The sequence below is a fragment of the Electrophorus electricus genome, chromosome 11 (genome assembly GCF_013358815.1).
Source record: "Electrophorus electricus isolate fEleEle1 chromosome 11, fEleEle1.pri, whole genome shotgun sequence".
NCBI lineage: Eukaryota > Metazoa > Chordata > Actinopteri > Gymnotiformes > Gymnotidae > Electrophorus > Electrophorus electricus.
The window spans coordinates 22645240-22672082 of NC_049545.1; the positions used below are offsets into that span (position 1 = coordinate 22645240).

General features: G+C 43.1%; 2 protein-coding genes across 3 annotated transcripts in view; both read right to left on the reverse strand.

The window, feature by feature from the left end:
- Nucleotides 1–705: 705 nt before the first annotated feature.
- hpgd (15-hydroxyprostaglandin dehydrogenase) lies at nt 706–12318 on the reverse strand. 2 transcript variants are annotated; one of them, XM_027021018.2, is made up of 8 exons: nt 12248–12309; nt 12014–12135; nt 11687–11810; nt 10820–10926; nt 10050–10146; nt 7076–7152; nt 5578–5741; nt 706–1641 (listed from the first exon to the last, which is right to left on the reverse strand). In XM_027021018.2, exons 2-8 carry the CDS (start codon nt 12104–12106, stop codon nt 1518–1520), a joined length of 786 nt encoding a protein of 261 aa, XP_026876819.1. In that variant the 5' UTR covers nt 12107–12135; nt 12248–12309; the 3' UTR covers nt 706–1517. The 2 variants fall into 2 exon arrangements, with proteins under 2 accessions (XP_026876819.1, XP_026876818.1); XM_027021017.2 differs by having other exon boundaries at nt 12014–12318.
- Nucleotides 12319–12423: 105 nt separating this feature from the next.
- The window catches only part of glra3 (glycine receptor, alpha 3), a 46164-nt gene continuing 31744 nt past the window's right edge, over nt 12424–26843 (reverse strand). The window contains exons 6-9 of the mRNA XM_027021014.2: nt 25260–25397; nt 18378–18592; nt 17380–17529; nt 12424–14706 (exon numbers count right to left, since the gene is read on the reverse strand). Of these exons, the coding sequence (XP_026876815.1) occupies nt 14410–14706; nt 17380–17529; nt 18378–18592; nt 25260–25397 (800 nt within the window). The 3' untranslated portion in view covers nt 12424–14409. The remainder of the gene's footprint in view (nt 14707–17379; nt 17530–18377; nt 18593–25259; nt 25398–26843) is intronic.

The window sequence follows — 26843 nt, forward strand, 5'->3', positions numbered from 1 at the left end:
TCAATTAACTAATATTTGTATAAATTAGCTAACTGGGACCTAAAATATGTGTGTGTGTGTGTGTGTGTGTGTGTGAGAATGAACAAGTTTCATGGCACATAGGTTATGAGATCCTGTTTGACCACAGCTCAGACACTCCTGCATCTTCACAATGAAGACCTCTTGGCACAGTCTAGACAAATCTACCATTCTTCCATTAGCTCAAAACAAGCTGCTCAGAGAGCCAGCACACGGGCCCCCCGATGCCGTCGTCTGCGTGTCCACAGCCTCAGAAACGCGGCTCGGGGAAGCGAGTTAGTCTCTTGAACAAGTCTGAGATTCTCATATATTTCCGACTTCCTGACAGTAACATGGCAGGTTACAACATCAGAGTTACAGGTGAGTGTGCACACAGTAGTGTCACTAGTCTCACTCCAAGCAGTCAAATATTCCACTGTCCTGCTTCCTGCTTGCCTCACTTCCTGCTTGTCTCACTGACTTATTGAAACATTTAGTTAAGAACTGTGACATAGTACTACATTTAGAATGTTACCATGACATGCTTTTTCCTTTCTTTTTTTGTAGTTTTAAAAGACAATTGTTTGTTGCTCCGTTAACATCTTACATGTGTTATGTGTAGTTTGATATAAGATTTGTTATAATTATTATAGTGTTCATTGTCTTCTAGAAAGAAAGTAGGATAAATCACTCCAGCACTGCTGAATATTCTCATTTTGAGGTTAAAAATATTTATTTAAGTTCAGATAGTCCAAACATTTGTTCTAGTCATTATACAGTTTGATTTAACTTAGATTTGATTCTGGAGGTTTTAATCCCATAAACTGTAATAGGCCTTGGATGTTTACAGAACCAGCAGGGTGTAAACACTGGGTTGACAGTTGAGCTGTTCTTTGGCAGAAGTGATCTAATAAAATATTGAAAGTACAATTAAAAGGTATTACTGAGGTAAGTTTAAGAACATATAGCATTAATTAAGGTCAATAAATAAAATAAGGACTACTACAAAAAAAAAAAAATCTGTTTCAATCATTCTGCATACTTTGTACAAGTGATTATTAAATGGTATTACAGCAAAAGTAAATAAAACAAACAGAACCATTCTACATATTAAAACATTACTAAAATACTTGTATATCTTTCTCTTTTGTATTGACTTAAATCATGGAATGGGAACATTTGAATCTTAGGAAGATTATCCACATATCCTTCCTGTGGCAATTCATGAGCAGGAAGCTTGTCACAGAGTAAGATTCTCAGTTTCTTTAGGCACACAATGTTAGCCACAAGCCGAGTGTTGAAGTGGAAAACGGACGTTCCTGTTTGGCCATCATGACTTGTGTCATCCTGTCACGCTGTTCTGCTTTGTGTGAATTAGGATCCCCCTGCCGAAGCCATGAGAGGGTCTTGGTTGGTGTAGGACTGTTGGATTTGTGACTTGGGCCACAGTGAACTTTGAATCAGACCCTGATTACACGGCAGCTGTCAGTCCTAACAGCAGCCTGGCTGTGCGGCGTGCATCAGGCGGAGAGTGGCTCGTACGTGTGGAAGTGAATTCCTTTTGAGCAGGTGATCTTCATCACAGCTCCATTCAGGCTTTCGTCTGTGATGATGCGCATCATACCCTCTGCGATCAGTGAAGGCCTAAATACCAACACACAGACACACACAAACACACACACACACCTGAGACTGAAACCTGAGTAAACATTCAGTGTGCAGCAGTACATTCTCTCTCAATCTTTAATCCAACTCTTATCAGATTTCTCGTTTTGTCCAGAGGTAATGAGGCCAAGTGTACAGTTCAATATCAGTAACAAACCTGGCACGGCGCTTATCTTTAGTGGGTTCTTGCAAAACCAATTGTTGAGGACATGCCAACCCAAGCTTTGCCAACTGCACTTGTTTAAGCAACACCAATGCTCCTCTTAGTATACACGGCATATAGTACACAATATAGTGAAATTTATTAAATGAAAGTTTTTAAATAATTTTGTAATCATTAGCTACAGCAGTATCTGTGATTAGTGCCAGCAAGTCTATTTCATTCATTTCCTTGTTGTCAGACAGAAAACCACAGCAGACTGTCTGTGGAAGGAAATTGTGGAAGAAGTGACTGAACAAACAAGCATTGCATCAGACAGCACAGCAGTAGTGGTTAACCAAAGGCTGTCTGACGATATGTACTGGACAAGGTGTTCTAATACTGCTCGTGGTTGCAATAGGGCCATTACGTTTTGAGCGAAATGAAACACTGTTTAATAACTGGAAGGAATACCAAATTAGTGATGTAGGCATGTGGAGCTGTAACCATATCCTTTACCATAACCCCGCCCCACAGGCTGGAAGAGCAGCAATCAGCAACATCTCTTGGTCCAGTTGTCTACCTCCACAGGAACAACTGGCGCCCTTTTCAGCAACTTTAACTTCATTGCGGAATAAAAGGTCGTTCTGGCCTGACTGCCGTGCTGGATGACCTACAGACCTTGCTCAGGACTTAGCAGAGGGGCTGATGGGGACACACGGAGACAGCCATCACAGCAACATCTGCCCACTGGTTCTCAGGCCTGTACCATGTGCTTTAACAGCTTCCCTGGTCTAACATACCTGATGGAATTCATAAACAAATTAAAGCTTCTATAAGCAGTTTTTAAAATAACACTCACCCCATACTGTGTTTGCAATCTAATCACTATCACTATCACAGGTGCTCTGAGAAGGGCAAAATGTCCTTGTGACTGTGCTGGGCTCTCTGATAAGCCACATGGTCCAGTTGGAAAAACAAATCAGGAAACTGCTACTAGGAGGTGGTCCTTCTTGCCCGTCAAGCATTTTCTGCGTGCATGGTAACTCATTTAAGGCTAGGCTAAGCACTACGTGTTTGGAGGCGAGGGCTTTGTAGAAAGGTTTGGATATAAGGGTGTGGGATTGAAGGCAGGCCAAGCAAGAAATATAACCTTGCAGCTTTAAAAATAAGTTGTGAGCTGAATCAGGTATGGAAGATCAAACCTTACACCAAGCTGTGCTGGTGAAGAGGGGAAGTCCAGGACTGCCGTTTTAAGGAAGGAGCTATTTTAGACATGAACTCTCATTCGACTGTATACATTCTTTAGTGTCACAGCAATACGAGTGTAAAAATACAAAAACAGAGGGCCTGCCTATTAGAATATTTGTACCTCATGGAGAACCTACGAGGGTTGAAGGGGCTGGGAAGGGGGTGCTGGTTTGACTGAGCAGCCGCTTGTCTACATCTACCCTGCTTGCCTCTTCCAGCCGTACTGTATAAAGCTCTGTCTCGCTCGGTGGTACATTATGTACACATAAATGCTTAAGTGCACGGTGACATTTGACCCAGAAGGCCTGGTAGGATTATACACATGGCTATCTGGCAGTACACACTGATTACCATTCAGGCCAAGCAAGAGTTCACATATTGCACATATCCTGCATGAGGCTATTCAAAGTGCTTTACAAATGAAAGAAAAATATAAAAGACAACTGATTATAATAGAATGGGAATTAAAACTTTGGTACTTAGGATGCCTGTAGAAGGGAAATAATACAACTTGTGGAGCCCTGTTCCTGAGCTGCATAGACACATTCAAAACAAGAACTGCATGCATGGAGAGGAATCTGAAGATAAAGCAGCTACACTCCTGCTGGTGCATACGGCGTTCGTAAACCTGAGGTTTCGTGGCGCCGACTCCATCTGCACAGGTGAACTGCTACGTTCATTTTGTACATACCATAGATTAGAAGAACTGATATACTCTGATCTCTCTACTGTTGGTAAGCACTGGAAGGGTGAGATTATGGATATTTTGGACACACTGGGTCCAGGCTTGTTTTCTGAACAGTTACCGATGTTGTCATCGCTATAGCAGCGGGGACCCGACAGATCTGCTCAGGCTCCTGCAGTATTGGGAGGACTGCGGTTATTAGAACTGGGAGAGCATGATTTACAAACTTCCCTTTGACCGGCGAGGATGGGCGGGGTTTCTGCTAGGCAAGCGGAGCGGCCTGTTCGGTGACCGAGGAGCTCAGCGCTCTCCGCGAGATAGCCCCGTTGGAGATGGCGTGAGCCGGCCTTTACTAGGGCGAGCCTAGTGGGATGGGGTGGAGGTGCTGGGGCCGGCTCGTAGGGAGAGGGACAGTCTAGTCCCAGCAGAAACCCGCTTCTCCAGTTTCTCTGGAAAGTTCAGGTGAAGGGAGGGGGAGGTGGAAAACAAGAACAACGAAGCGCACTCATGTGAATCCGGTGTCTCCTGTGGTTATCCATCGCGAATCTCATCCAGTGACTAAAGCTCTATCGAGGCATAGTGTGTTGTGGCTACGGAGTGATGTCGGTTTCCCTGGTGATTGGTTGTTGGAGGGTATATATATCAGCCATCATGTGCAGATAGTGTGATTCAGAGAACATGGGCAGAGATAAATGACTTCCTGTGTTTGTATGAATCCCGTAATGAAGCAGTCACTTGTAACTTCTGTGTACCTGTTTAGCGAGGCGTGGCGTTAAGCGTGAAAATAACTGAATTTCGGAAAATTAATAAATAATTATGGGAAAGAAAAATTATGAGGGTTGCTGAGCAAGAAACATCTGAACAGTAGGGAGCAGGAAGTAGAAAGCTGAGGTTTCAAAGGGAACCTTCTGGAAAGCCTAAAGTGCATGTCAGGTACCTGGTCAGGGAGCATGTTGCATATCATAGTACTCAAGGAGTGTTTCAAGTGCTCGTCCATCCCATGGAGGTGTGTCCTGTATCCTGAAGATGCTGGTGTGTCTCAGAGGACAGACAAAAGGACCCAGGAAGCAGAAAAGTGCTACCTGGACTATGCGCAGGTCTGCTTTGCACTGAAAGGCTGGAGCTGACTGATTCGCTCACAAGAGACCTCGTAAAAATGTTCTTCTGGGAATTGTCTGTTTGGATACATGCTAGCATTTGCTGTCCTTGCCTGACAATCAGTTCTGGGAATCAGTTCCATGAACAGAGGCTGCAAATGAAATAAACTTGGAATAAAATGTTCTGTACAGAAAAAAAGACCAGTCTTCCCTCCTGGAGTCATGGTGACATGATTAATATCAATGCTGTCACATTAAAACTAATCACGCTTGGGTTTATGTTGAGTGGCTGCTACACTAAGGCTCCTATGTCCTGTGCCTGAGAGTGGGCTGTCCACACAGATCAGAGTCACGGGACTCTGTATTTACACAAACACTGGCAATCACACTCAGGCATTCCCAAGCTTGGGAACCCATAAGCAGCTGTTTCTTTGTCCGCTGTATACATCATTCATGGTCATGTCACAAATCCCACAGTTTAATTACAGTGGCAGTTGTACATGATTTAAGGCCTTTCATATATAGTCCAGCGACAGTGGAGTTTGTGTATTAATACAAATGCTTTGTAAATCACATTAATGCAATCTGGGACTGAGATCAGTGGTTCAGTCGAGACAAAGTGCAGTGACGGGCTGACAGTGCAGAGGTACACGGGTGGTACATCTTTCAGGAGGAAATAAAAAAAATTAAAAATCACACACAGAGCACAGCTTTCCAAGGGAGGTGCTTACTTAAGAACTTACTTAAGAACGCCAAACTTATCCATCCTCTCTTTGAACTCATCTTTGAACTTCACAAACTTTCCCATGGTCTCCTCGTGCTCGACGGTGCGGAGCAGCTGGGTGTCCACGAAGGCTGGGCACAAGGTGTTGATCCTCACGCCGTACTGTCCCTGCTCCGACGCGTCCTGCCGAGAGTAAGGAACCGGTCCAGACAGGGTCATCGTGAACAACACACACTCCGCAAAGAATATGTCAGTTCGCAGACAGAGGAGAGGGTGATGTTATCAGAAATCTTTCATCTCACTCGCTCATCTTCAGAATGTGAACTCTGAGGTGAATTCACAGCTGTTAGTAAATGAAGTTGCCTCCTTCTTTTAAGGCATGCAGTCTCTTTAAACTAACATAGTTTGAAAAATCAGAATTCACTAGGATTAATTATTATTTATAAAAACTTAATACAAAGTGTTACTGAATTGGTAGTTATTATTCAAGAATACATTATTTCAAACTGAATCATCAATAGCATTAATTGCTGAAATGTTTTTATGACCAACACCTGATAATGATCAATTAGGTCAAAAACTAATTAGTTTGGTCTGTGCATCTTCCTGGCTTCATTGCTTTAACTTTATTTTAAAACGTACCTCTGTTGATAAATATTTTCAGTCTGTTTGTAGCTGTCAGAGAAGCTTAGTTTAAGGCTGAATTCTTCTCCTGAGTGCTGAACTGTCCCATTGCCAAAAGTCTTCAGCTCTCATAATAGGCTCGACTTGCCACACTGTATGGTGTCTGCTGTATAGTGGATGCAGTATGCTGTCTCTATGGTGTATGGTGTCTGTATTGTACCATGAATCATCAATAGCCTTAATAGTTGTCATGTCTGTATGTTGTTTCCTGCATATTGTCTGCCATATAATATTTGCTGTATAATGTCTGCCATATAATACCTGCTGAAATGTTTCTGCAGAAAATGTTTGCCATATAGTGTGTGCATAGTGTCCAGTGTATAGTGTCTGTATGCTGTCTGCTGTATAGTGTCTGTTGCATTGTGATTGCTGTGTGGTGCTTATTTTGTGTCTGTATAGTACATGCTGTTTTATGTCTGCTGTATAGTGTCTGTATGTTGTCTGCTGTTTAATGTTTGCTTAATTGTGTCTGTATGGTGTTTGTTGTATGTCTGTATAGTGACTGTATGCTGTCTATGTGGTGTGTGTAAGGTGTCTGTTGTATAATGTTCGTGGTATGGTGTCTGCTGTATTACATCTGCAGTATGGTGTCTGCTCCATGGTGTCTGTATGGAGTCTGTGTGGTGTATGCTGTTTAATGTCTGCTGTATAGTGTCTACTGTACAGCATCTGTGTAATGTCTGCTATTTAGTGTCTGTATGTCTGTCTGCTGTATAATGTCTGCCATATAAGGTCTCTTGTGTAGTGTCTGTATGGTGTCTTCTGCATGGTTTTATAGTTGCCTGTTTCATAGCTATTCGTCAGAGCAGGTGAGGATGGACTCATGCACTCACAGCCATAGCCCTGGAGAAGCCGATCACTCCATGCTTGGTGGCTGTGTATACCGGCTGATGGGGAGAATGCAGGAATGCTGATGTATTAAAAAAAGACACAAATGCAAAGATGAATTAACTCTAGGGCACACTAAAAGCCTTAGTGGCATCTCAGAGAAACCAGCTTAATGCAGTATGCAGTTTAAAGATAACAGGAGGTGTAGAGACAGGACTTCTTTGGCTTTACAAAGCGTGGTTTTCATCCTCGCAGGGGCCGCAGTGGAACAGCAACTCTGATTCCCTGTGCCTCCGTCATGGAAAATCTGAATGTGCCAAGACTGAAGATTTCTGATCTTCTCTTTTAATTCCAGCACAAAATCCTTACTGGCCGCAGTGTTCAAACCGAGTGTTCAAACACAATGAGGCTACAGATCATTTCTCAAAGCTCTCCACTTTACAGCCCACTAGTTTTATGGATCCATATAAAAGCAACCCACCAATATTTTTTTATACTTTCTCCTGCTTCAACCAGCTGTAATGAACATCAACCTTCTGTTTGATCTGTGCAGATTTTTGTCTCTTATCCCTGCATTGTAGTGTGCTGGTTACATACCTTGAAGCTTTGGCATGATACACAAATTTATAACCTTCGCTAATCCTGAAATGATCACTGGGGACATGTAAGAACTGTGTTTATAGCTACAGAGCTCTTTGTGTGTTCTAGGTGAGCGAACCTAAAAACGATGTTGACGAGACCCCACGGACTAATCCTCACGCACACAATAGAAGTCTGTGTTTTGCGTGTTTAGCTCCACCAGCGGTGCTCCCGGGTTGGTCTGTTGCAGGCTGTGTGTCAGTGTGAGGGTTTGAAGTTGTTACAGTAAAATAAAATAGATGTTAGAGTAAACCAAACAACTCTGAAAGCCTGCAGGGTAGTGTGCGACATGCATGACGGTGTGTGGGACGGTGCGCAGGATCGAGAGCAGGGTGAAGGTGGGACGGCTTGTGGGCTGCATGTGGGATGCCGTGTGTGTGACAAGCAACATGCCAAGAACATGTTTACAGCTTCCTGCTACAGGAAGCTGCATGCGCTTCGGTCTGAGAAGCAGAATATGAATGCCTGTGCGGGATGGTCTGCAGGACGGCATGTGCTATTGTGTGCATGGATGTGTGTGGGGTGACGTGGGGCTGTGTGCAGGATTTTGTGCAGGATATTGTAGGGGAAGGCGTGTGCAGCTGTGTGCGATTATGTGCAGGATTGTGTGCGGGGCCTGTGCGTGGGACGGCGTGTGTGGGACAGCGTGTGTAATGCTGCTATTGCAAAAGAGCATGGAAAGCATTGCTCTTCACACCCAAACCCACCAGCACACGTCACACACCAGTAACAAGCAGTGTGTCAAACACGGACGAAACATGAGCCAGCAGTCACTGGTCACTGGATTTTACATGAGAGTGAAACAACTATCTACAATTTACAGTATAACAACACTACTGTTCAATAGTCATGAGTGTAGTACTACTGAAAACTCCAAATGCAGTCAAAAGATTGGCAGGGTGCAGAGAGCAGTGTGTGTGTGTGTGCGTGCGCATGTGCATGCATGTGTATGCGTGCGTGTGTGTGTGTGTGTATGTGTGCGTAGGTGGGTGTGGGTGTGTTTGTGTGTGTATGTGTACATAGAAACCTTTGTACAAATCAAAACCGTCCCCCCTCTGCCTATAACCTGATTTCCTCACAGCCTGTGCTAAGGACAGTGCTGTTGCAGTCTCGGACCGTGTAAAGGTCCCTTCTGCCTGCGCTTGTTTGAACTTGTCTGAAGCGTGTTTAGAGGGAATGTCTTGCTTTGTCTAACAAAGTCTCGCTCATCTGCTCAGGAGGAAAATGCAAGCCTTCGTGAGCGTGATGTTAACCCCATGACACACTGGTTTACTGAGTCACAGGGCTGTGTTTACAACCTCGGCGAGCATGTATACAAAAGTCCGAAATGCAGAAGCAGTGTGGTGGGCTCTCAGAAAAAGTTTAGAACCCACATGACAACTGCTGTATAGTGAGCACACTTCTCCTTTTACTTAGAAATGGAACTCATGGCACATAACATGGCCAGAGGTTACGTAATTACACGGCAGAGAGATCTCATAATGACAGGAGAGTTTCATGGAACAGATAAAGACAAGAGAGGGTAACTTGACCTAATTTCAAGTAAGCTTTAGCTACAGGTCTTGAACAAATGACCGAGTTATGTTTATCTATGGGCTGAGAGGCCTGCAGCTGTCTTATAAAATAGAAAATGTTGAAAAACAACTTTGTCAGAATAACAGCTGTGTTTAAATGCCTAGGGCAGCATTTTTGTCAAAGTTGGTGTGTAAGAAGATAATTAGGAATGTGCAAAAAATGCCATCTTGCACATTTAATGATGACAATTACTATTAGTATAACCACTACTACCACCACCCTAACACACACACACACACACACACCACATTAACCATTAGTCTGCTCAATATATCTAGAATATATTGTTCTGTAGCCAACAGCACAATAGCATCAATGTAACCTCTCACATTGCACAGAGACAGGAAAAATCCCTGATTTACAACCTCTGCTTCATTTTGGCAGGTGCATCAATGGATCTTGGGAGATCTTTCTTTAAGGAGCCCAAATGGAATTAGCAGGGCAGTTTTCTCAGTCTCACAATGAGGTCCAACCAGCCAGGTACAATATCAGTGCTGCATATGTGTGAGGCTCAGAAACCCAGTGTGAACACGGCTGGCGAGCTCCGCAGAACACACTCCAGCAATAAATACAGTCAAATGACTGTCGACAATTCAATACAGACATATACTGTTCACACATTGGAAGTACAGATCACGTCTCCACATTACGATTCAGATGTGCTTTTCTGTCATTTATAGCTTTCACTGACAACACGCCAAATCGACTAGTCAATCCAATTAGGCATCTGTTCAATAATCAGGAGTTGTGAGTTTAAGTGATTACCTGCCATGGATGACACATTGATGATGACTCCTCCTTCCTTCCCATACTCTTTACTCATGTGGTCCAGTGCTAAATACGTGCCCTTTATAACAGATGTCTGCAACAGACACACGTATATAGTGCTGTTAACACACACACACACACAAACATCACATCCTATTTGGTCTTTTAACTCCAAATGAAACTTCAGGTGTGCCTTCATGGAGGGGTCATTTTAGCGCTCCCGATAAGGTTGGGCAGTGTAAGATACCGTAGACTGTAGAGCGATTGGTCACTGAAGCTAGTAACATATTTCTAGACGTGGCAACATATCAAATCCGTCTCACGCTCCTGCTCAGATGCCAAAGTCCGGGCTTGCGTTAACCCCACAGGTGCTGCGGATTTGTGGTCACGACTTCCGGTCATTATGGCACATGCGTGCGTAATTATGCCTCGCGTGCTCGCTAACAGTTTTGTGTGCAGTTCCCCAGTGGCACTGTGATGGTCCATCTCCACCTTTTAAACACTCTGAGCTCTTGCGCCCCACCGCTCTGCTGGATCGGTGAATCTCAGCCCTGAAATCTGAGCCAGACTACGCGAGGAGGCTTGTGGTATGTGACAGTCACTGATTTATATTGTTAAACACTAGGCAATAGCATTTGCAACCTGCAGCAGTAAGTGATCCAGGTTGGGCTGTGTAAACAGTAAATCAGGACAAACGCAATCAGCACAGCGCTCGCAAGAGAGCCGAACTCTTCCCAAACGCTCGCCCGCTACCGCGGTGAACTTACGAGGTTCACTTCGATAGTCTTCTCCCAGTTCTTCTCGTTGTTAATTCCAGCATTGTTGATCACGATATCCAGTCTTCCGAACCTCTCAACCGTGCTTTGAAAGGCTTCTGAAACATCAACCAAAAGAAGGTCAAACGTTAGGAGAGGTTTTAGCCAATCAGCATGTTGCCCCTTGGAAGCGCCCTGGAAGGCCACCTGAAGGGGCAGGGCGGTGTTTGCTGCCCTCTCGCCTCTCCCCAGCTAGCTAAACCCCCGAAAGTACCGTGTGCTCATACATGCAGCGAAGACTGGGGTGTACCCCACACTGCAGAAGCACGCTCAGCTCAGGCTGCATGACGGTCTCCTCTTACTAACAACAGACAAATGCGGGGAACGAAAGAATGACAGCAAAGCGGAGCCGCAGTCGGATCATGCGCTCAGGCCACATAAAACAGCCTTGAAGGGATCTAATCTCAGAACGTCCACAGAACGTTCCGAAATCTCTGCCTCGGACACCCAGGAACTCTAGAACTGTATCGGCGCTGAACAATCACACCTTTATGACGATTCACTGCACATGTGCTCGGGGGATTTAAAAAAGGGATAAACAGACTACCTAAGAAATATGTTCATACTGTGCCAAGCCAGAAAAGGATGAGACACGTTTTGATTAGGGCTAGAAAAACAGGCAGTTGGCACAAGTAAAGACAACTCTAGCCTGTACATGCAATGCACGTAGGAACTCTGATCTAAGATCAGTTTTCCCACGTTCATTACGGCCCTTTATCATTCTGTTACTAAAAGACAAACAGATCCAGAAGCAGCAGTCTCACACCAAGATTATTTATGAATGTGGCCAAGTGTGCTCTAAATGATGGCATCTATTACCTTGCAGTTTTCCTCGGTCCGTCACGTCACATTGGATGAAAATACAGTTGTCTTCACCGTACTGTTGATCTAAATCTTTTTTGCACATCTCTCCAACGGACTGATTTAGATCTACAAGTGAAACCTGAATACCACATAAAGTGATCAATCTGCCATACAAGTAAAGGATTTTTTTGTTCAGACATCTCGGACAGCATATAGGTCCCTGCTACGCGACCGGGAAAACTTTTAAAAACAAACAAACAAACGTTTTACTCAAAGGTCTAGTGAATAGATACAGGAAATGTTAAAAAGAGGAAGCCTTTGGCAATCATTTGAGCTACCGACCTTCGCTTCGTTTTTCAGAAGGGTTTCTGCAACAGCTCTCCCGATTCCCTGCGCGCCACCGGTGACCAGCGCCACTTTCCCGTGTAGAGCCATGCCGGACGCGTCCCCGGCGGAGCCCTGCGCTTTAAGTACCATGTGCCAAGGGAGTTTCAGCATCAGGAAGGGGCGTGCAGTAAGGTGCTATGTAAACCCGGGTGGGGGGGTAGAAAAACACGCACTATCGCTGTTTCTCACCAGGACCGACGTCCTTCACGCTCCAGGCGCACACTGAACTCTCCAGCGACGGTTCAATATCCGTGTGAAAACTCCGTACGATCACTTGCGCAGTTGGCGAAACCCTCCAATGACGAGTGAAACACACAAAGGTCACGTTAGTTCGTAAGAATGCTTTTTAGCACTTGTTTCCAGCAGGAACTTTATTAGACATATGACAATTATTTACATGTGTAAATGGAAGATAATATTTGCGTTTCGCCTTTTCTCTCTGACTGGAATACTTGCAAGTTCGAATTCACATTTTGAAAATAAAATACATCAATATTGATCACAATACATGCATAATATTGAAGATTTTGTACAAAATAAATTATTAAACATCTATTGCATTATAAATATAAGGATTCCTTGCAGTGTGAATGTTTGTCTAATACTAATGTGGTGTATTTTTAAAATCTATCACTATCCCAGCTGCCACTATAAGAACATGTGCACACTGTATTTTCTCTCATATTACATGACACAGATGATCGAATTAAAATTTGGCTTCAGAAAGTGTAAAAAAGAATTTCATTACCATGAAAGCCCAGAGCAGTTTGAAACCTATCAAAGTGAATTAGTGAATGAAGGAAAACACAAAGGCGTTTTATAATAATAGAGAAACTGCAAAGTCTTTGCGCAAACAGGCCTATCTGCTGCCTTCTCTTGATGATTATAGACTGTAATGCAATGTGTAATATGTTTATTTAATTTTACTCCACCTCTCCTATGAAAATGTGTCAGCTGAAATGAGTTGATTTGTGTACTTTTGGAAGGCAGTTCTACTCGACTCTCTCTCCTTGCTTGGGAAAACCCTGACTATGGATTTTAGACTATCTCTGTCCTGTAGTAAACACAGTTCCTCTATAAAGAGAAGGTAAAATTCATATGTATTTTGGTTACTTAATATCAGGAATGCATTCATTCATTTGATATGGTCATTATCTTTCTAATGGTAAGCTTTTTATCTATACCTAATTTCACACTATTCTCACTATTCTATATTCACCAGACATGCAGCTGTCGGTTAAGTTGATCAAAAACTCACTCAAACTCACTGACCGATCTCTATAACACAATAGTCTAAGTCTTAAAAATGATGTTCCCTCTTTGAAAAATGCCATAACAAAATGACATTGTTTCTTCTTAAGGAAGGTTTGGTTCTTTCTGCCATTAGCCTGTTATTTAAGACCAGAAAAAGCAGCATTAGATAATATGCAAATTGACCCAACACAGCTGGATTTTCAGTGCCTGGCATTAATGTATCGAGCGGTAAAGATTTCAGGTTATGTCTGAACTGGGCTGCTCATCTGTGGGAATGTTACAGTGACACTGCTGTGGTCAGAGACAATGCGGCCCTGCCGTTCACCGGCGCAGTGATCCTCTCTGCGGAGACAGCGCTGCATGCGTTGAAATGTAAACCCAACTGATATTCATGAACTTTCAGCCATGAGCCGTAAGCCACGGTTGGGCCCATAGTAATACAGCAGCTCCTGAATCATCTTCACCAACCTTCTAGATTCAGGCAAAATAAAACATATGTACAATTATGACAAACAAACAAACAATTAGTGAACCTTTCATGTAGGCGGCTTGTATCTGCGACAAGGCTGCAACTGAGGTCTAATGCTATAATGAAGTGCAGGATCGGTCGTTCTCCGATTTCATGGTCATAGAACAGCTATTTTTAACATTGCTGTATTAAAACCAATAGACTCCACACTGGCAGTTAAATTCTGAAGGTCAGCCATGAGATGAGAAGCCTCTGAGATACATGCGTCTCTGTGAAAGGAAGCCATACATGTGCTTCCCTCATACAAGAAGGTGCTGAGCAAATGGTGTGTTTTTGTGTTTGTGTGTTTTGGGGATGTGTGGTGTAGAGCCTCTGTGAATTGTCTTTCAGTTGCATAGTGTGGAGTTGTGTCTCACTGTGCGAGTGTGTGAAAGAAGATGGGGAGCACAACTATGGAAGCTGACCGTTTGGTCTCCTTATCAAGTTGGTTATCTGGCAGTGGTACATATTCATGCTCAGTGTGGGGTGTCGTTAGGTCCGGAGCCCCCTCGGTCCCGTGTGTATAACTGCCTGTCAGGTTTGCAGGCTCTGTGCCAGAGGCCCCCACCCATTCCATCGGGCCCCATCTCTAGGCCTTGTGGATGTCCTCATATCGCAGGATCTTGTACAGGACCCAGTAGAAGATGTTAAAAAACAGGAACGCCAGAGGAAACGCAGCTCGCGAGATGGTGTCAATCTTCTTAGCACGGTCGACGAAAATCTTCCTCATCTCTTCTGGGCTCCTGCAGGTGGTAGGGGTGTGGCCAGCCAGGCCAGAGACCTGTCCCTGCTGGACATTTGGGGCCGCGTGATTGGTCCCCTTGGACATGTTGCCTTCTTTCCCTGTGCTGGCTGCGAAGCTGAGACGGCTCTCTTGCGTGTCCTCCTAGATGGGGAGAGAAAGAGACACACACTTACGCAACCCCCCAACTCCCACAGAGTGGCCCAAGGCTCTGTTTTGCTTAGCTCTGGCCTTGTCTTGCCTCGGAATGCCTGGAGCCTGTTGCTCTCAAACAGGAAGTGAGGTCCATTTCTTTACAATTTCAATTCTGCTCTTCCCCTAAAAAGAGCGCACATAAATTTGTGATAAATTAGTATAAATTTGGGGCAAAACATGTTTTCAAGTCACTTTTAACTTTAGTCCTGTTACTCCCCTCACACTTTATGGCAGGTTACCACTTTGATGCAATAATAGTGAAATACCTTTTCAGAAAAAAACACTGGTGTCCTGTTACATTACTGTCCTTTAAATCTTTCATTTTAAAACCGTTATCTTTCAGAAAGACCTCTGAATTCTACACTTTGCTTTTGGCTGTAGCCGTTCTCGATGGGCCCTCTTCTCTCAAAAAACACAAACAAACAAACAAACAAGCATAAAAATTCTCTTTCTATTAGGGCAATAAACTCAACTGCAATTAATCTTGCAGAAAGTTGCTCTTTTTTGCTAATGCAGAAACAGAGGGATTGGAACAGTCAACTGACGCTTGGTCAGGGGGGTGAATGGGAGGACGAAGCATGGAAATGATTTGCATGGATTATAAACCCAAAAATAACAAAAAACATGAAACATGAAATGCCCTGCAAACATCAGCTCACTTTTTCCATAACAAGCCCAAACCCATTAACCATTCCGCTGCAATCTCACTGGCAATGGAAAAGCGAGAAGGGGAGTTTTTAGTCAACAGAGTCAACTTGAAAGCATTGATATTGATAAAGCAAAACCAAAGAATGGCAGGCAACCACAAGTATAATCAACAGACTCAGGAAAGGGGCTGAAAGCATGTTGGATGCTTAAGGGACGTTATACTGCTACTACTGCAAGGTCCAGGCTGTGTCCAGGATACAGTAGTTCTACCACCAGGATTTGGACATAGAAACCACCATCTGTTGTCAGCTCATAGCAATTGCAGCAAACTTCCATTTGAGTGCAGTAGTGGTTTGGAAGGCTGTAGACTAAATAAGACAAACTATGGCTCCACAGGCTGAATCTGAGAAATGGCCAGCCTTGGCGATAAGGACGTTAGCCATGTGAGGCTTGATGGTGTCACAGTAAGTCAGTGGAGTTTTAGCGGTGGCATTTTAGTGACACATAGAGCTTGAAATCCCTTTTCTAAAGTATTTGGCACACATCTGCATATTGTTACAACATAATTTCCATAAGGAATCATTTTCAGATTTGCTAATTATTTGGAACAATATAATGTGTGTAACATCAAGTAAGACACATTGTTGCTTAGATGGGAATGTGTGAGAAATTTCAACATCCAGCATTGCATAGAGCAAGCTGAATTAATGCAGGCAGAGAACATGGGCAGGTACAGAAAGGGTGGGAGTGGCAGTATCCTTGTGACTGATGGCTGAGATGGGGCGGATCTCAAACATCAAAGTCCTGAACTGCAAGTCCCGTCCAGTCATCAAGACAAACCCTCTCATGTGCCATTCATGTGTAATTACAGCTCATGACCCCTGGATGGCAGTGTTGTGCCAAGTCACACTAAGAGCGCTTCATTTTTAAAGTAGTCTGATAATATAGCAGGCAGCAGTGTTTACTTAGCCAGAGGCATCTTAGGTGTGTTAGCTTTCAGGGCCACCATTTCAAATGAGAGATTCTTAAAATGTATTCAAATTTTTAATATTCAAATGAATGACGTTTAACTGAAGTGATTGGAACTGACTGTTTTTCTGGCCTTGACACTGCAACCCAGCCTGTACTACGGTCTGTCGTGAACACAGTAGCTGTTATACTTTTGTAGCAGAGTTCAGAGAGTGAAAAAAAATTCCATAAATATCCCAATCAGAGGCACCAAAGCATTTCATCCTCGGTTAAGTTCAGCCGCTGGGATGCCCAGAGCCTCCATGTGGAAAGCCCCACATCTGTGTTCAGGCTTTCCCAGCTGTGCTCGGAATATCTCCATACAGAGCAGCTCTCAGCCTGTCCCAGAGGGATACCGTCAGCATGCCACTGTATGCTAATATTCTGAATTATCATATTTTACTCATATTTCTTGATGCCATGGGCTGATCTCTGTGCCTTTTCCAGCAGCTCTAATCTCCATGTCGCTCTGGGTGGGTCACACATGGCTGTTCTTATCTGTCAAGGACAGTAGGAATCTGTAGGCGCTCCCAGCTGGGTCTCACTCTTCAGCTCAGGCCTTGAGGTGGCACTTTGTTCTGTTAGGTGAACATTCCTCTTGTTGTTTGAAGGCATATTTATGCAAAAGGCTTTGATCAGGAAATAAAATGGATATAAATGTGAAACACGAGTCCGTGACCTTGTGTGAAATTCAAATTTCTAGACTGCATTATGAAATGTAATGCCTAAATACTAATTAACTTTAGTGAATTGTCTAGAAATCAGCTATAGTTTTATTTTTATAGTTCTCTGCTAAGTATATATTGACTGCTGTGCACATTTACTAATTTAAATCCTAAATGACCCAACTGAATGGTAAATCTCTGACAAAGCGGGTTACTTTCGATGTACAGGACATTAGATTGAGCCGCAACCCTCTTCACTCTCCTGCTTAGTGGATCTTTTGCTGTCTCTGAGATGATCTACCTTGTTAGACTTCCTCCTCCTGCGTTGGAACCTCAGAAGCTCTTTGTGTTGCCTGGAGACGAAGTTAACGGCAGCGTATTCCAACAGGGCAGAGAAAACGAACAGCAGACATACAGCCATCCAGATGTCTATGGCCTTAACATAGGAGACCTGTGACACACACACGCAAAAACACACATGCACACCACACACATGCGCACAAGCACACACACACACAAACGCACACAGATTCCTCTGTTAAGAAGGACCTCCTTTGCTCCAGCTAACGCAACTCAAGCACTTCATTATTAATCAGAAAAGAGATTTGTTTGACTCATTCTTCAGTAATCAAACAGCCGGCTGAGGTGTGTTGACTTGACTGCAAACCACAGATAACTCTTCCAACCAGCAGCTTCATGGAATGTTTAATTATGCTATGCAACAGCTAAAAACTCATTTATGGGATGCTAATGTGTGTCTAGTCGCATATAAAGGCTCTTGTGCTTTACATGAATCCTACATATCCCATATATGTTTATATTTCTCATAATAGAGCACAACTAAAAACACTTTATTCCTTGCCACTGTGTTTACAACCTGCTTAAATACTTTCGGAAAGAAAATGAAAGAATTCTCTATCCTAACCAATTATTCCGGTCATTTCTCCTTCCATCTTTTGCAAAGATGTTAGTCACCCTGCCATCTAGGTCACCATGGCTAAATTTGAATTTGATCTCTGATTTCTAATAGCATGACCAATTAATGTAGAAACAATAAAAAAAATGCCTTTGTGCATTAATATATATAAATATTGCCGTGTTGTGTAAGAAGACCCATGAGATGCCATTTTTAAATGCCAACAGTGCACTGTTTATTGAAAATGTACTGCTTCAAATTCCCCTGTATGAGGTGTCCAGGAAGATTAGGTTGAGAAATATATATGGGAGTGATTTAAGCCAAGCTCTGAGTAAATACCAGGTTCTGAAGTGGCCCTGGAAAAGACTTTGAAAGTGACCCACCTTAGGCAGGGATGTTCTGGAGCCGGAACTCTGCGTCGTCATGGTGAGCACGGTGGTTATCCCAAGGGCAACGCGTGCGGGAGCAGCGTCCATGTTGATCCAGAAGGAAACCCAGGACAGGATGACAATGAGCAAGCTGGGGATGTACATCTGGATCAGGTAGTAGCCCATCTGCCTCTCCAGGTGAAAACGCACCTCGATGCACGTGAACTTGCCTGCAGGTCATGACAGAAGAGGTGAACTGAGTGTGTGCAAGCAGGGTCCTGTCACAGAGCTCTCCATAGACCCTTCCAGCATCATAGACCCTACAAGTTCCATAGATGCTCCCAGCATCATAGATCCTCGCAGCACCACAGACCCTCCGAGAACCATAGACCCTGAAGTACCAGAACCTCTGTGGTAGATGGTAATATCTGCTGCGATACCTTTGGTGCTCAGTTGGGGAGAGATTTTGAACTGGTGGTGTAAAAAAGGAACGAGCATTAGGTGAAATAATCTTTAGAAAGCTCTGAGCTGGATCTGTACGAGCTTATCTATGATTTGGAATGTGTAAACACATGGACTGAACTCTTGAGCTCACTTAAATGTCCCACTCTTTAAGGAACTTAGCATAATGCTCGTCTGTCCTGTAATGCATGGAGCATGATCAAACTTTCTCCAACTCTTATTCTTTGGTCTCCGTCAGAAACATAACGACCCACACAGGCCTACACGAAAAGCTCTCTCTCTCTCTCTCTCTCTCTCTCTCTCTCTCTCACACTCTCACACACACACACACACACACGTGTCTTCTAAAGCAATAGGCTCTCAAAGCTGTCAGTTCCGGAGAGACCAGCAGGATGAAAGATGAGACACGGGAGGAAGAACAGGACAGGCGCGGCATGTGCGGCAGCCCCTGACAGCTCCTCGCACTCGCCAAGCAGAATTGTGATGGGTCATCCCAAAACTCGCACAGCAAAGAACATTCCAGCGTATTCCAGACCATTCAGCTCAACCCAACCCGAGAGGAAAGGATTTCTCTGCAGTCTTTGCCAGTTGTTTCTGAGTCCATCCCAGCTTTGTTTGGAGGAGCAGGAAATTGCTCTACTGAAGTGGCAGAAGCTATTAGCTTCCACAAGAAGCCTGTCTGGGCCTTGATTATTCAAGGGCTCTGTTCACCATTTTATGTCTTCAGCTTTGTCTGAAAGAAGTGGACCCCCACCACTCTGAGTAGACATGATGCTTCTTCAACTGAAGCTTTAATGATAAAAATACTCTCTTTTCTCCTTACACTCATATTCATATTGGTACAAATGAACTCACCTACATCTTTGAGGTCTAGTTCCCTACACTGTCCACTTGACCAAAAAATGCCATTACATTTTATTTCCAAACATGAATAAATGGAAATATATTAATCCAGAAGACTAGTCTTTTACACAGCCTAAATTAAAATAAGATTCATATCCAATGAATCACAGTGTCTTCTTTCCTTAACTAAACTACTTGCCTTTACCTGCCTTTAAACTACGTGCCTTTATGCTCCATCCAAACTATTAGTCTATATGCTGGTTGTCTGTTAGCATAATGGCATCAGGTGCATTACTGAGGTCAGCCACTCCACATGATAGCACATATGTTACTGAGGTCATCCACTCCACAACATTGACAGTGTGTCTTACTGAGGTTGTCCACTCCACAACATTGACAGTGTGTCTTACTGAGGTCAGCCACTCCACAACATTATAGGATGTGTACGGGCATCGTGCGCATGAGAAACGCTGCACAAGCATTGGCTAATTGATTCCACTCTCAGATAGGTGCCGTGGAAAGGCCTGGATATTAAATGGACTCTGCTCAAGCAGGAGTGCTGTGCTGTGAGATAGTGAAAGATCCATACTGAAACCCAGTATGGCTGACAGTAAGATAGTAGAGCAGCCTGCACATTTCTGTGCTGCACACTGACTGTTTCGAGAAAACAAGGCAAATTCGATCAACATGTTTGCAGGAGAACACTCGGCGTGTGCCCCTATGACCCTATGTAATGACCCCACCCTCTGTGACCCTGCCATGCTACCCTGTGATACAACCTTGCCCCACGACTTGGCCAAACAAACTGGGTAGTACACAGTGGGGGTACCCATGGCAAACGGCACATGGCGCAGCTGTATTTCAAACCTCTCCAACTTGTATCTGCAGATGATTAGGCATCCTCAAGTAATAATATAGCTGGACAGGCCAACCATGAGGCTAAATTTGAGTGCAGTTTGATGAAATAACAGGGATGTCAGTGTGGAAACTTCTCTGAGCTCATTAAAGACCAGGGTGCTGTCAGACATCCTAGAAAAAAAAATCACTTGTTCGCTTGCCAGAAGCAGAGAGAGACCTCTTCAAGGCAGGATGAGTCTGAATTTCATCCCCTGTGAGAGAAATCGTCTATTTTGGCAGCTCAGTCCCAAATAATGCAGTGTTAAACTAACACTAAACTAACTAACACAACCTCTTTCTCCCCTTTCCCATCGACAGACATTGCAATCTGATGTTTGCAGTAATGAAAGCTACATCGGCTATAGTGACACCATGATCCTGAATCCCAGCTGAAAGTTGATGGACACTGAGAAACACACATAAGCACCATCACTGTCCCTCACACAAATTCACTCACACTCTCTCTCTCTCTCACACACACACACACACACACACACACACACACACACACCTACAGGTTCTCTACTCTCTATTAATTGCTTCAGTGAGCATCTGCAGGGTCTGTGCCTAATTAAGACCTCAGAAGCTGTTTAAAGCCTCACTGCTCACCGTGCAGCACAGCGCCGCCCTGCCTGTCAGATACAGCTGCTGACGCTGTAAAAGGAGACTGAAACATAAACAGTCAAGTCGCCTGCCATATTGTGAGAGAAGGTTTCTGTACAGCATGTTCACACGCATTGCTCTTTACTGCCTTTTTTTTACGCCAAATACTGCTCCTTCTTTAGCAGAACAGAACCCATTCAAAGTTTAGAAAAGTCCAGAACAACTGAACAACTTCAGTCACTTCTTATAAATCTCTATTTTTTTTTAATTTTTTGGTTAAATCTAACCAGCCATGGCATGAAGAAAGTGCTGTGGTTAAATGCTGAGAAAACAGACTGATATGTATATCTACTTGCTGATCTATTTTCTATGATCAAACACAGTACAGAACAGATTTGGTTGTTTTTATTTCTCCAAAAACAGCTGTAAATGCAGGAGAATCAGTGTGTAAATCTGTGTGTGATTTAGCTAACATTTGATTTTCTTAGTTAAAAAACTAATGTTTCACTAGTCATCCATCTAATATGAATGTAGGCACAAGACCTTCAGACCTCCACCTGCATTTCAGAAGGACAAGAGAAAAATTCTGAATGTCAGGTAAAGATTCTGAGTGGCAGGCAAGGACTGTGAGTGGCAGGCAAGGACTGTGAGTGGCAGGCGAGGACTGTGAGTGGCAGGCGAGGACTGTGAGTGGCAGGCGAGGATTGTGAGTGGCAGGCGAGGACTGTGAGTGGCAGGCGAGGATTGTTTGTGGCAGGTGAGGAATCTGAGTGGCAATTAGAAACTTACAAACACAGGTGAAGGAAAGAATGAATTTCATGCCCCGAAGCCATTAGCCAGATTACACAATATGCAAATTATTCTCTGATTGGGTTGATTGGGATACGAGCAAATGGATGCATGCACTCTCATAACCTCATTTTAAATGTTAACGTCCAGCAGCACTTATTGACCACTGAGCAGCAGTCTGCTGTGGACGGCATCTTGGCAAGCGCGCAATCTTCCACACCGCCCTCAGCTCTACAGAGGTGATAAACCGCTGGCCTAATGAATGAGACCATGCTGCCATGGGTTCATCTTATTTACGTTCATGGCCAGAGATGTAAATTAGCTTCTCACCTTATAATTTTCCATCCACTTATGCAAAGCACTGTCTCCATATTGTGTGATCAATATCGGCATGTTTTTAGTAAGCTGACATTGATTCAATTACACCAGGAATGTTTTAAGAGGTGTGTGGGGGTTGGGGGGGGATGCCTCTGAGTGACAGCCAGCTCCCTTTAGGGGCAGGCAGAGACCTTCATACAGACAGCCCAAGATTTCCCGCCTGTCAGAACTATCAGAATCAATCTCTCTCTCTCTCTCTCTCTCTCTCTCTATCTCCTTCATTCACCACACATACGAGCACGTGCGCACGGAAGACCATCAGGCGCATGTCTCTGCTTCCATCTGTACATCTTAGAGGCTTTGACACGGTTTGGAGAGGAAACGGTGAAGCCTGGAGCTGCTCGTACAGTAATGTTCATGACTAACCCTTATAAATACGTAGAATCGATATATGATTCTCATTCTGCATAAAATGCTTAATCTACATATGACTCAGAATCTGCATATGATGTTGAATTTGCACAGAACAGTAAATCTGTATGCACACTCTGTCATGCGTTCCTTATGACTGAAATACAGCCACAAAAAAACTGAACAGAGAGAATGTAATTAAGCATGTGTTTGTGCACTGCTATGAAAAATGCACAAGTGCAGTGTATAACGCACCACACATTCACACTTGGGGTAACCAAACAGATATCAGATCCAGATGTGTACACGCCGAAACAAAGAATCACTGAATACAGTCATGTACTATTATTTATGGTCTTAAAGTTACATTTAATATTTATGTGCTTTTAAAATCTGATGGGAGTTTGATTCTTTGAGGAACTCACCCTGTACATCAGTTATGTTCCAGTGAACACTAATTATGCACATATGCTTTCACTTCTCAGAAGAACATAGTTAAGATTAACAGAAAGAATGACAGGACATGCATACTGGTGAGCCTAGCCCTCTGAGTAGTGTAATCCCAAACCTCCTGTAGTAAATAAGTACTGAACAAGGCTCGTGTCCAGCAAAAATTACCACACATCAGACGGTCACTTTCAGCGGGCCCATGAAAGAGAATTTTCATGTTCGTGCTAAATGTGTCAGACTTTTGTTGTAATGTGAGTTTGTATGACAGTGCAATGTCAGATTGAGCAACTGCTTCTATGTTCAAAAAAGTGTCAGCATGCGTTCATGAGAACTGTGAATTAACATATTTGATGCCTCATAAATGCCTCAATAAGGTCAGCCCTGTCTCTGATTTGTGTCACTCATAAAAATAAATAAATAAATAAATAAACAATAATAAACAGCTGTGAGTGACTTAGAGAAACCTTCCTGTTTTCAGAGATAAGTAAATTGAATCAATATCACTACGTAAACAATAATGTAACTAAGGTATGGGAAACAAATATTTCACATATTTTATGCTGCCTGTATCCTCACCTACATAAACAAGATATGGTTTGATATTAAAGAAGACTGAAAACATATCTCACCAAAATATGATAGTAAATGACTAAAATAGAAAGACGGGTCCGGGAGGGGGGGAAGGAGATCGGAGAGAATACGCGTTACGATAGGTATGGATGCACTGTCGTGCACTGCAACAGAGAATGTTTCTCTGGAGAGTGACAATGCCAACGTCATAAACCTTTAAATGCTGTAGACGAATTGTAATCTAAGGCTAATTGGTCATGGTACATCGTCCGAGTCGGTGAGTAGCGCGGTCACTGCAGGGACATAGCGGGTCATGCCTTAGTAGATCAGATGAAGAGCAGTTGCCACTGTTTAGACTGTAATAAAGAACAGCACTGTGAAGTTAAATACTAGTGTCAAACAGGATCAGGCCCATCTCAACATCATTCAGTTTGTAGATTAATTTTTATATTCCAACTCGCATTTCCTTAAGATAATGAAATACACCACTGCATATACATCTTTTATTAGTCCAAACAGTATTTTTATGTGGGGGATAGGCATACATGATTTGCATGACAGATCTGTATCACTCCTAAATCTTTGTTCAGGCTCAAGAGCAGAATTGGAAATCCTGCTAAATGGCTAGCAATTAATTTGTTCCTACAAGTGGTTCCTGAGTGTGGCCCAATCACCCGTTTCCCCAAATCCAGCAATTTTCTTCCCCAACCCCCCCAATCCCTAGTGTCTCAGACATACTTTATAAACTCTAATCTACAGCATTCTCTTACACAGGGTACTCCGATATCCCAGATTAGATTAGATTTGTACGTGTTAAACCAATCATCAGACCAATACTTGTGGCTGGTGTCTGGGATCAGAATTGCAGTATTGTGCAAAAGTCTTATGCCACCATTAGACTTGCTGTTTTAATGGTATAATGACCATATATAATTATTTCTCAGAGTCTTATTAGAATCCAGCCAGAAGATACAGGAAATTTGTATGCAGTATTAAAAAACAGAAACACAAACAAACAAAAATCTGAAAAAAAAAAAATGGCAATAGACTACAACGGCAAGACTTTAGTTTGACCTCCCCTTACACTTGAGCAATAGCAGGAACCCGGATCTCTTAATCCTAAATGCAATGGAATCTGAATGGAATGGTACCAGAAGATTCCTTCAGAAAACCGTCTCCCAAAGAAAGATCAAGATACTGACTTTTGCCCATAGAAGCCATTTTGTTCCAAAATTGATGTTTGTTTTTTTTTAAACTGTATATACACAGTTCCTGTATTTTCTGTCTTAATAAAAGAGACACAAAGAGAAATAATTAGATAAAGGTAATTATACCCTTGCTAAAATAACAAATCTAACGTTGGCCTAAGACTTTTACACAGTGTTATGTGTTTACGTGTTTCTGTACACATACATACATGGTAAAGCAGGGAACACAAGATTCTAGTTACACCAAGGTTCAATTTCCAGGGAGGATCTGTACTTGTCATACTCAAATATATGCAAGTCCTTCTGGATGAGGCTTTCTATCAGATTATGTGCATGTAATTCATACCTGTGTTGTAATGTTTGGTGCAGTATCTGAGGTCAGATTCTTCTTTCAGGATGAACTGTGGAAGGGTCAGTCCCTCGGCAACCTGCACGGGTCCACTTTCCTGCCACTCGAAGATTAGATCGTTCATCGTGTATCCAACTGCAGAGACAGGAGAAAATGCCAAAGCATTGCAGAAGACACTTATTTTGACAAATCTTTTTTTTTTTACTATTCTAAAAGGTGTTACAAGACCTAATGCTTTCCCACTGGGAATAATATATGTGATGTAGGCAAAACGATTCTACTGGTTCTTTAACCAGCACACAGCTGAGGACTTAAATATCAGTCCTAAAGAAAACCGCGTAGAACTGTCTACAGCCTTCCTCATTTAAAATACAGACTTCAACGGAAACGTAAAAACATTACTTTAACCCAAAATACATGACTGCACAGACGTCCTGGAGGAACCTGAAGATCAGAGCTGCATATCACCCACCGCAGAGGAGTTCCATTCTGCAGCTTCTCCGCATGCATAGTTCCCTCTGGTTTACTGTGACAAGTTCGTCAACACGCATTGCCATCAACACAGTCACATGACTGATGCAGTCTTTAGGCAAAGAATTAAAGCATATGAATAACATCAAATTAGAACGCCAAATTATCTTAGCCATTACTCCTCGTCTTTGCGTTGTCCTGTGAAGAGTCCATATTCTCCTCGGATTACGTCCTGGCGTCGTCTGCGCCAGGAGGTTTGGCCGAGTGCGCTGCACGGGAAACCCGAGCAAGGCCCACAGATGAAGAGGAGCTATCTCTCAAAGCATTAAACCGTGCCAGCAAAAATACCCCCAGGGCAAGCTGGGCTGGAACGGAGAGGGTGTGCAGAAATGTTTAAATAAATGATGGCAGCCATAATTAGGAGAAATCTCTGCTTTCTTTTTTTAGCTCGGCCAACCATTTAGATCGTCTTCCGCGTGTGTGCGGATGTGGGGTGGGGCAGAGAGTTGGAAATCACTTTGGATAAGTACCTCACTTTAAAGACTTCTTCAAACTGCACTTTATATTTGACCTGCTCAATCTGCGCAATAATATTATAAATTATATACAGTTTATATATATATATATATATATATATATATATATATATATATATATATATATATATATATATATAAAATATCTGCAGAGATCTGGGATCTCCTGTGTAGAAACAAACTTCAGACACTTACTAATGACTAATCTCAGGGATTACTAATCTCAAAGAGGGCACAGAGCGTGTCTGCGACAGAGAGCAGCAGAACTACTCGAGAACTACTGCCACCTAAAATCCACAGGCATTTATACAAACAGTGGAGAGAAGAGCCCCCCCCCAAACCCTGTTCAGTGTGGAAACAGTGTACGTTGTCATCAAACTCGCCATAAAGTCAATAGGGCTGTTTTACATGGCTCCCGGGTTTCATCTGAAGCTGTGGAGCTTTTAGTAGTTAAACCATCCAATAGGATCAAAGTAAATCTAAGATAATGGGGTAGAGCTCCAGCACACAGGTAGCTTGGAAACGCTTCTAGAAAGGAACGGCACTCTCATCGTCAGATATGTGGTGTAGAAAC

Bases quoted from the DNA above. Each gene is read 5' to 3' on its own strand.
- hpgd (XM_027021017.2), bottom strand. From the start codon at position 12,169: ATGCTGAAACTCCCTTGGCACATGGTACTTAAAGCGCAGGGCTCCGCC. The intron at 10,927-11,686 runs GTAATAGATGCC...TTGATGTTTCAG, and splicing joins GGACCGAGGAAAACTGCAAG to AAGCCTTTCAAAGCACGGTT. The intron at 7,153-10,049 runs GTAATCACTTAA...TTAATACATCAG, and splicing joins CAATGTGTCATCCATGGCAG to CATTCCTGCATTCTCCCCAT.